The 10,805-nt window shown below is 37.4% G+C and overlaps 1 protein-coding gene across 2 annotated transcripts in view; it reads right to left on the reverse strand.

Annotated features, from left to right (window-relative positions):
• Nucleotides 1–317: 317 nt before the first annotated feature.
• The window catches only part of LOC112152572 (myoD family inhibitor domain-containing protein), a 48,506-nt gene continuing 38,018 nt past the window's right edge, over nucleotides 318–10,805 (reverse strand). Inside the window, exons 2-6 of one of the 2 annotated variants that reach the window (XM_024282234.2) lie at nucleotides 5,935–6,395; nucleotides 5,303–5,383; nucleotides 4,030–4,086; nucleotides 3,862–3,966; nucleotides 318–1,255 (exon numbers count right to left, since the gene is read on the reverse strand). In XM_024282234.2, the coding sequence (XP_024138002.1) occupies nucleotides 984–1,255; nucleotides 3,862–3,966; nucleotides 4,030–4,086; nucleotides 5,303–5,383; nucleotides 5,935–5,992 (573 nt within the window). In that variant the 5' untranslated portion in view covers nucleotides 5,993–6,395 and the 3' untranslated portion in view covers nucleotides 318–983. Of the gene's footprint in view, nucleotides 1,256–3,861; nucleotides 4,087–5,302; nucleotides 5,384–5,934; nucleotides 6,396–10,805 lie in introns of both variants that reach the window. The other variant, XM_024282233.2, reaches the window with a different exon arrangement.

Below are 10,805 nucleotides of genomic sequence, written 5' to 3' on the forward strand. Positions count from 1 at the left end.
GACACATGTGATTTACATGAACTGGACATAACAAGTGTTGAGATCCCCCATAGGAAAGGCATTACCTCCAGCCCTTGCAAAATCAAGAGCGTTTGCCGTCACTTCCTGATACGTCTACCGCCATATTGCAATCGATAGCCACCTCTCTACAGTGTTTAGTCCGAGTCGGTCTGAGTCCCGCTTTAAGAAGAACTACTTTAGTGAACTCATGAGTGAGCTTGTTTGAAGTCCACACCCCTTCCACTGAGAGCGGCTCCGGGTAATATGTCAATCAAATGTTTTGAACCTTCAATGTTCAAAACAAATGTAGTAAATGAGTAATAGCTGTTTATTTCTCAATAGAAGTCGATGAGATTTCACCCTCTTGGAGGCAGAAGGTACTTCCTGTTTGGAAGGGGGAGGGGTCACTCAGTCCAGTTCTCATATACTTTCAATAATCCAACTGCTTCGCTTATCTGGTGTAAAACAATGTCTTTTTTTTTTTTAATCTAACAATAATCGGAATAAAAACAAACCAAAGTAGTCTACTCTTTCATGAATTTTTAAAAACATTTGAAATCTGTGTAGTTTTTACATTAAGTTCTTAGATTTTTTCTTTAGGCTTTTATTACAATAAAACATGTATTTAAACACATGCACTAATAATTTCAAATATTCTAGAGTTACTATGCTAAATAGTTTTCACATATTGATTTTTTTACTTGTTTTATATTTTCGGTGGAGATGAGTATTTCTGAACTTCAAAATCATATTTTAGGTATTTTGATTAACTGAAGTATAGGTAATCTGTAATCCTACTTTTATTTTTGTGTTCTATATGCAAGGAGTTTTTTTGTTGTGTACGAAACAAACAGCTGCAAAAAATACATTTTTTTAGATGAAAAATGTTGTCAAACAAAAAGTTTTTGAAAAATGTTATTATGAATGCTCCATAATAAGACATGACAGTTTGAAAAAGTCTTAGAGTTCGGGTGAAGAACGTTCTAGCCGCGATGACAGATCTCACAGCACTCCAGGCAAAACTCCAGACACTCGGTGGGCTCGCAGCACGACTCAAACATAACCGAGTGGCAGTGAGCGTGGCAGCCGAACTCCTCCACCGGCGTGTCCTGAATGGCTGAGCAGCAGGAGGCGCAGGCGTGGCAGCAGGAGGAGCAGAGGCCCTGCAGGCAGGAGGAGCAGGCCTCCAGCAGACCCAGAAGCAGCACCGAGAACTGACACCACAAGCACGCCAGCAGCAGATGAAAACAAGAGTCTGTGGAGGAAAACGTTAAAATGTGAGGTGTGTCTTCTGAAAGCCTGTCAAACGCAGGGATTAACAATTCCATTAACCCCCAAAATTAATCCTTTGGATGTTTGTTGGTGGTGCCATCCTGCGCTTAAAAGCAATGAAGTGATCAAATGTGATTGTGTTTGTTTAATCAGACCTTCCTTCCGTTCTCGTGGGAAAATACAAAAGGCCGCGCTGAGCTTTCAGTGATGAACATAAACAAGCAGGAAGTCGTCACGTGATAATTGCCCCGTTAGCCAAATTAGGCGCAGATGAACCTGCATGAATTAACCTCACAGTTGTTGTGTTGGAGTGTGTCTCCGTCTCTGCTGTTACAATGTCGATGTGTGAGAGCTGATGCAAATCCAGCTGTTTCATCCTGTTTACTGCAGAAAGCAAATGAGAAGATGACAGCACAAGTCCCCAGAGACAAGGCTCAACATTTGCTGCTCAAATTATACCCCCCCCCTCCCCCTCCACACATAACTACATAAAGATAAAAGCTGTGCCAGATGAAATGATTTTGATGCTTCACTTCATAGAAACAACATTTTCTGATAAACAAGAAGCTATAGAAAGATGATATTTGTTTGATCTGGTGAGAGATAAAAGACGTTCAAAATTTGCAACGTCATAACTTGATTTAAAAAACACCTATAGGACCCTGACTTTTATTAAAAGTTTTCTTATTCAAATTTAGCAAAAGGAATTGTTATTTTGTTGGATTTTTTTCCACATTTCTGTTTTCCCTGATTTGTATGAAAGCATTTATTTCTCATTATAAGCAAGCGTTGTCATCCTTGTGGTCTGTTATGATTGGCTGCAGGACGGTTTAAAGGGTGTGTCCCTGTCTGTAAAGGGAGAATTTGAGAATGGGCTCTGGAGGTCTTCCTACGGTGGCCCTGAAGGGTCAATCACACCAACAAATTACTCAAAGCAAAAACCTGTTAAAGATCACAATAGCTAATAAAAAATGAAATAATAATAAAAAAAAACACTTTCTTTACATTTTTAGAAAATTTCAGAAACACAATTCTCAATAAAGACCGTGTAATAAAAATGAAACATTGCGGGCAAAAAAATTAATTTCCAGAAATCAAAATCAAATGTTATAAACAAAACAAGAAGAAACCGTTAAAGGAATAGGTCGTCGCTGACTGGACGATGATGTTTAGTATTGCTTCATGTCAAATTTCTGGTTGAAAGTCATCATCCAATCCTGGTTTCATCTATTTTTTAACATTTCATTTGGATTTCTGGTAATTACGTTTGTTTCTTTTTGATTTTTTTCATTTTTTAAAAAAGTTTCTTGATTTCTAAAATTATTATTTTTTAAATACCTTTTTTTCTATTTTTGTTTTTATTTTTTATTTTTTATCATCGTTGTGATTTTTAACATTTTTGTTTGACCATACTCTCCCTTGTTCCAAGGTGACAAAAGAAATGACTTTGCCCAGCTATGGTTGGCTGTATTCCTCCTAACAACCTTTTGTTTTTAGCTTGTTAAAATCATAAAACACTAACTATATCTTAGCGTAACTTCCTCAAATAACCACAACAGTCAAATGACTCCATCTTTTTTTTTGTTTCAGGTTTCACTATTTGCTCCAACTTCCTTATCTTTCTCTTGTTGTATGTTTTATGCTGTGTTGTTTAAACCTAGAGCTTCACTCTAAACTCAACAGAGACTAAAATGACAAGTAAAAAAAAGACAGTTATGTAAGTTGCCAAAAGTTGAAAATGGCTGATAAGATGAATATTCCATGAAATAACCATGGAATATTCATTGAATGGAATAACTATTTTTGGTGGTGACAGGAAAAAACTCAATTATTATAGCTTTCATTTAGTTTTTTTTTTTTTTTTTTACATGCTTTTACCTATTTTCAATGTCTTTCTTAGATTAAAAAAAAATAAAAGAATCTTAATTAGACTATATAAACTGTCTAACAGTCAAAATTACTGTCAATCTTGTAGTCAGGGAATTCCAGTAGTGTTAAGCCGTCCAGCTTGCACTTTTGTGTTTAAAAGGCATTTTAACTTGAATAAGAAAAGCCACATAAATGAAAATAAAGACCAGTATTCATGTGTTTATGCTGCTTTTGAACGCAGAGCTTCTCTGGGAAAGCTAACTGTCTGCAGACTTTCTGCAGGCAAAAACATGAGACAGTTAAGCTTTGGAAAATGAATTTATTTTTCACTCAAACTTGGCCTGAGAGAATCTTATCATCTATGGTGGTTTCAGCCGTGAAAGATTGAAGACACAATATTATTTTATGAGTAGTATTTGGATTTTTCTTTTCTATCTTTTCTAATTCAACACTTACTTGTGAATTACAACTTTCTGGTTCCAGTTTTTATTTGTTTACATAATTTTCCCTCCATTTTGTGATCCTCTCTAGTTTTCACCAAATAAAATGTATCTAATGCATCAAATTCTGGATTGAACAATAACATATTTTTATTACTTTCTTTGAAATGTGATCATCACACATGAATTGAGATAATATTGTTCATAAGATGAATCCCTCGGTGTATGTTGATCCGTGTTCATGACTGCATTATCGTTTGGTGTTTAGCGTATCTCCTACCAGCAGGGGCAGCAGCACTTTGGTGGGATCCAGATTTGCCACATTTGCTCCTCTTGGTGCTGTGCTCTGAGTTCTTCAGCTGAGGAACGGACTGCAGTCTGTGTTCTGGAACCGGGAGACCACATTGTGGACATGTACTCCCATGATAGTCCAGCAGGGGTTTCTGACCTGATGCTGCTGCTTGTGCGGCCTCCTCTGGGGGAGCTGCAGCCTGCAGAGGCTGGGCTGGAGAGAGCAGAGAAGCAGGGAAAGATTAGCATTTTATAATTAATTAATTTTATGAGAACATGTTTCCATTCACTATATTGTATAGCTTATACCACTAGACATTCTGTCTCTGAGTTTTTAAGCATATGTTGATAAGGAATCCATGATAAAAAAAAAATAAAAGCAGGATTTTTCTAATTTTCGCTTTTGCAGGCCTACTTGTAAAAATTATCTACACAATAATAAAAAATATATATTCACAGAGGGCATGTGAAGTACATTTAAGAATGTATGTTTAGCATATGGTGTTTACACTGGACTGTTGCTGCTAAATAGTAGCGCATTTCCATCACCTCCAGTTGGAAGAGACTTGAAATGTCAAAAAGGGGGAAATCTTATAAATCTTGTTCCAGGTTTTTTCTTGTCACAACATGTGAAAGACTTGGTGTCATATATTTCAGCCGGGCACAAACCGCAATTATTAACTTCTCCTCCATACATTTTTTTTTTCTTTTCAAAACTTTTTCAAACACAATGTATTATGGTCTATATTCTCCAATTTAGTAAGCACACTGGCATTTCACAGAGAATTCTGGGAAACTTTTAGGGCACTCGATTTTGGAATTGTGGATTTGGACAGCACTACAAACTGGTAAACGCACCATATAGTGCATTATAAAGTGAGTAGTGAAGGAATTTGGACATAGTCTTTCATAAATTGGAATAGAAGGAGTGAAAGAAAAAGCCTGGAGTGAAAGCAAACTTTTTCACCATTTCGACATGTTGCACCAACCATCTTCCAACTGTAGGTAGTCGAATTGAAGAAGAAACTTCTCTGCTTGTCTTTTATGAACACCGTGGGGTAAAAGCCCTTTTAAGAACTCGTTTTCTTGAAGACGTATCACATGCCAGGTGTGTCTGTAGCTTTATAATTAAGTTGTGAAAGCAAATCTTGCATTTTATTTCTTAAAAACTTGTCTTTTGAAACACAAAAACGGGAAATAGAAACAGGAGGGTGAATTTATATGTTGCCAAGTTTCATTTTCAAGTTTAAATTTAAATAATTACATTTTGTTTACAGTCTTACAAAAAGCAAGATAGCAAAATTCTCTCTTTTTTTTACGTAGAACTCTTTACAAGTGTATCTTTCTCTTCATTAAAGCTGATATTACATTATTGTCCATTATCCATGTTAATAACATAAACGTTTTCCCGCTGCATTGTTTCCACTTACAGCTGATGAGGGCGGTGGGGTCAGCGCTTCCTCCGCTAACAGGCTCCAACTCTGAAAGGATTTCCTCCTCTGATTTGAAACCTTCGAGATCATCAGCAGAAAAGCATGTTGGGTAAGATAAGGCTGAGACAGAGATAGGCTTTTTATGTTTTTCAGCATTTAAACACACTGTTTTGGCTTTAGCTTTACATTATTAACATTTTTCCTGATGTAATGTGCATAGAATGGAAACATTGAAATGCTTTAATCTTTAAAACTGCAAAATTCTCTGTTAGGATGAGATGGAAAATAAATCCAATAAACCAGTTGCATCAGTACAAGACACAAAAGTTAATATTTTATCTGAAATGGGAGGAAATTCCACCGACTGTCAAATACAGTAATTAAAAATCAATTATTCTGTTAAATTAGATAAAAAGAAAACGTTTCCAAAGCTCCACTGGCTGTATCTTTAGACCCTCTAGCATGTTTTAGAGCAACGTTCAACACATCGATATTAGCAATAATTCATATCAATGAATAGAAGCACAGTTATGATCATTTTGGTGGCAATTTGAGCCATAAAATAATTATTTGTTTTGCTCAAAACAGGTTTTTAGTGAACAATAATTGCTCAGATCTTCAGTACTTACCGTCAGTCCAGTTGTTCTGGTTCTCCTCTTCCACACCTGAAAGGTTCTCTGCTAACATGTCAGATTCTCATGGCGGTTCCCCCAAACTCGGTCTTTGTCCTCCTGCTGTTCTCTGCACTGAGTGGTCAGGAAACTTCCAACAACACCCAGCATGACTCACAACTCAGGAGACTCTGAGCTGTGCTCTGACATGTTTGTACTGTTGTGTGCTGCTGCCATAAATACACTCTCCTGTCCGGTGGGTCGGTGGTCACTTTAATCGTGCTGATAACACAGCAGAGCCCCCTGGTGTACTTTTAGCCTGCATTCTCATCAATGCTTTTAATCACCTCACACAGAAGAGACACATGCCCTACAAAAGTGTGAGCTGATGTCTGGGTGTATGCCCCACAAATGACACGCCATCCATGCATTGTTCTGGAATCAGCACTTTTCTCAGCCAAATATAAAAAGTGAGAAACCTGCAGAAAAAAAAACATATTTCAGGGTTTATATTTAGTTTTTTTTCTGACACATGATATTAGTAAATCAAGCAGAAAACAATGTTAGTTGTGGAATTCCATAATGTTTTCACTGCATGTAAAGCAACACATGCATGTGGAGGAAGTAAACTCAGAGAGACACATAAGGACTGTTCAAAAGCTCAGAATCTAAATGTTCTCTGAATGTAAAAAAGAATATTTGCACAAATTCAATTATTTTTTAGGCTCAGCGTGCATCCAAAATTACATTTTAGAGCTGATAACCTAATATTTTAATTTACCTTTTTTGTTGCCTACATATGTTCTTCATAATAAAGCACAATTAGTTTGACTGGCGGTACGACTTATAGATTATTTTTTTAACACTAAAAGTCCCACAGCCCACCCATCTGTCTTTTCTACTTTTATTGCCCTAGTTTTTACAAACTTATTCAGGTGTGAACAGTCCAGCAATTTGGCCCTTCTCACGGAATGTGGGTGTGGTTAACAACTAACCTCCATTGCTACAATAATCCAAAAATGTATTTTTACCGATTACTTTGAAACTCACATTTCAAAAGATAGATTGGGTCAATAGTCAAAAGTCGGGTCAAAGTCGGCGTTGAGGGCAGCGGTGGCACATAGGGACGGGCAGCAGCGGAAACGGTGGTGCACAGGGTCAGGTGGCGAGGGGAATGGCGGGTAGTGCCATACAATGCCACTTACGGCTTTTATTTGCTTTTATTTTTATTTACTTTTGATATTTTTTTCTTTGATAGTTTTATTTTTATTTTTCGTTCAATGTTTTTTTTATTTTCATTTTTTCTTCAGTATTTTTAATTTTTCTTTCAGGTTTTTTCCTATGATTTTTTTCTCTGTTAATTCCTTTGATATTTTTGGCCTTTAATGATTTTATTTTCTCTGTCATGGTTTTTATTTTTCAATAGATGTTTTCAACCTTTTATTTTCCCTTTGATGTTTTTTTTCTTTGTTTTTTTTTATTATTTTTCCCTTTTATGTTTTATATTGATATATATATATTTTTTTTCCTATGATGTTTTTTACGTTTTTGATTTTTTTACGTTGTTTTTTTCCTTCAATATTTATTTTTCCTTTTATGTTTTATCCTTTATTTTTTATGCTTTTCTTTCAATTTTTTACGTTTATGTTTTATCTTTGATGTGTTTTCCCCTTTGATGTTTTTTTTTTTTCCTGGAATTTTTTTTTCTTTGTTTTTTTTCCTTTGATATTCACTTTTTCTTTGATGTTTGTTTTCTCTTAAAACTTTCTGTTTTCTTCCTTCCCAGATGTTTTCCTTTTATTGTTTTTATACTTTTCTTTTTTTTTTTGTTGCTTTTAATCTTTTATTGCTTAGATTTTTTCCTGGAATCTTTTTTTCTTTGATTTTTTTAGCTTTTTTCTTTTGGTATATATGTGCCCCTGCTCCACAGCAACTTATAGTCTGAAAAATATGGTAGTAATCTTTGTTTTAAACTCCAGTTCACCTTCCAGAGTCAACTCTAGTCTTTTCTGAAGCTGCCTGCAGAACCTCCATGTATTTTGTTTAATCTATGCAGCTTTTTTTTTATTTGAAGTACAAATGCATGGATGGAATATTAGTCAGAATATCAAAATTAACAAGGATTCCATCTTGTAAAATCTGAATTCTAAGACACATAAAAAAGAATGATTTCTAGTGTTTGATTAGGAGAGGACAGGCTCTCTGCCCCCTGCCATCCTGTAAAGAAGAAATCCAAAGAACGGTCTAATAAAGTTTCATAGATGTGAGTGTGAACTCCATGAGTTTATCCGCTGAAACTGAATCCTCTAACAGAACTAAGGGGCTGTTGACTAACTGCTGTCAGAAACGCCGCTCTGAAAAACATTGTCGACTTGTCTGCCTCACAGTGGGCATGTGGCACATCAAAGCGGCACAAACCGTTCAGTCAGGGAGCCGCCACACTGAGAGACAGTCAGAGAAAAACCTCTTCTAAGATCCTGACAGGGAATCAAAGACGGAAGTGAGAGGCAGAAGCAAACAAAAAGCAAACATGATATCAACAAAGACAAGCGCTGACATTAGTCAAAACAGGAAGATGAAGAATCTTTTGTTCTGTGTTTGGCTGTGAAGAGAACAGACGCAGCAGCAGACGTGACGTTGTCATGAGGTTTGGACTGCTTGTTCATTAATTTTGTTATGGTTGTAATATTTTAAAAGCTCGGTTTGCAAAAAGATTCTCTCTTGATTGGAACCATCTTGTTTTTTTCTGCAACCTGTCGTCTAAATCTTTACCCTCCAAGAAAACAACGAAAAGCTTTATAGCAACCAAACTGCTCAATCCAAGATCCACTTAACATTTTGTTTTTCACCTTTTTGCTCTTTTGTATTTTCTAAATCTTCTTTATCCTTCATTTTCATGATAGATTGATATAATTTCATTGTTCTTCTTTGTGTTTTTCTCTGATTGCATTAAGGGTTCTAAAAGCATTGTATTAATTGGGGGCTTGTCCGAGATCCAGCTGTAACAGTGGTGTAGTGGTTGGCGCACTTGTCTCATAGTAAAAAGGCCCTGATGCAAATCCTGGCGGGGTCCTTTCTGTGTGGAGTTTGTACATTCTCCTCGTGCATGTTGGGTTTTCTCCAGCATCCCGGTTTCCTCTCACAGTCTAAAAACAGGCTTCATAGGTTTATGGGTTAATTCCTCCTCTGTCATCATCAACAGGACTGAGGTGGAGCTGACCAACTGTCACTGGTTCCTGGGTCGGCAGATCACAGACAGCCTCAGCTGGGAAAGAAACACTATTCCCACAGTCAAGAAAGCCCAGCAGAGGCTGTTCTTCATCAGGCTGCTGAAGAAGGCCGCACTCAAGCGCCAGACCCTCTCCCAAGTCCACAGTGGGCTTGTAGAAAGCATCCTCACCAGCGGACTTATAGCTTGGTTTGGAAACACCACCATGAGAGAGAGGATGCTGCACTATGTTCAATGAAAACAAAGAACAGTCGACAACTACAATTTGTCTTAAAATATGATAAATGAAACCAGCATGCAACCAAATGTGCAGCGTGTGGTAACAACTGCATCACGCCTTTTTCGGCAATAATCAAATATTTTTCCTTTCTTAAAATTATTGTTCTCATTTCTATTTGTAAGAAATAATCCAATTTACTTGATTCTGAACGTTTAAAATTTACAAATGTCAATAAACACTTAAACTTGGAACTTAAAAAAAAGTGTGGTTGTGTGGGCCTGCAACAGACTAGGTTTTACCCACCCTTGCCCTGGAATAAAAGGATTCAAGGTAAAGAAAATGAATCTTCTTCTTTTCCTTTCGGCTTTTCCCTTCAGGGGTCTCCACAGCAAATCAGTTCCCTCCATCTAAGCCTGTCTTCAGCATCCTCCACTCTAACACCAGCCACCTTCATGTCTTCATTCACTGCATCCATAAACCTCCTCTTTGGTCTTCCTCTAGACCTCTTTCCTGGCAGCTCTAGACTCAGCATCCTTCTACCAATATATTCACTGTCTCTCCTCTGAACATGTCCAAACCATCTCAGTCTGGCCTCTCTGACTTTATCTCCAAAACCTCTAACATGTGCTGTCCCTCTGATGTATTCATTCCTGATCCTATCCATCCTGGTCACTCCCACCGCTATGTTGTTTATCACCAAAACGTTTTAGGATGGACATAATTTTAGAGGACATGTTTTTCATATTTTCATTGCAGATGTATTATTGTCTTGTCTTAAAAGAAAGATGTTTTAGAATAACAAGTTAATTATGGAATTAAGTTGCATAAAGACAATCATCAATTAAGTTTCTATAAAGACATGTTTGGAGGAAACCATTTGAGCTAGAATTTAATGAAGACAGGACACAACTGGAAGATATATGGATTAAAATGGGATTCTTTATAGTGAGGGCTGCACGGTGGCGCAGTGGTTAGCGCTCTTGCCTCACAGTGAGAAGGCCCCGGTTCGAATCCTGGCTGGGACCTTTCTGTGTGGAGTTTGCATGTTCTCCCCGTGCATGTGTAGGTTTTCACCGGGGACTCCGGCTTCCTCCAACTGTCCAAAAACATGCCTCATAGGTTAATTGGTGACTCTAAATTGCCCCTAGGTGTGAATGTGAGAGTGAATGTGTGTGTGATTGAGGCCCTGCGACAGGCTGGCGACCTGTCCAGGGTGTACCCCGCCTTCGCCCATCAGTAGCCGGTATAGGCTCTGGCACCCCTGCGACCCCGACAGGGACAAAGCGGTCAAGAAGATGGATGGATGGATGTATCTTTATAGTAATGAATTTAAAATCTCAAAAAATAGAACATTTTCTTGGCAGGGCCCTTTAAAATCAATCCTGAAACGCACAGGGAGCCAATGCAGCAATTTTAAAACTGGTGTAATATGCTCCCACC

Source organism: Oryzias melastigma, linkage group LG6, assembly GCF_002922805.2.
Source record: "Oryzias melastigma strain HK-1 linkage group LG6, ASM292280v2, whole genome shotgun sequence".
Classification (NCBI taxonomy): Eukaryota; Metazoa; Chordata; class Actinopteri; order Beloniformes; family Adrianichthyidae; genus Oryzias; species Oryzias melastigma.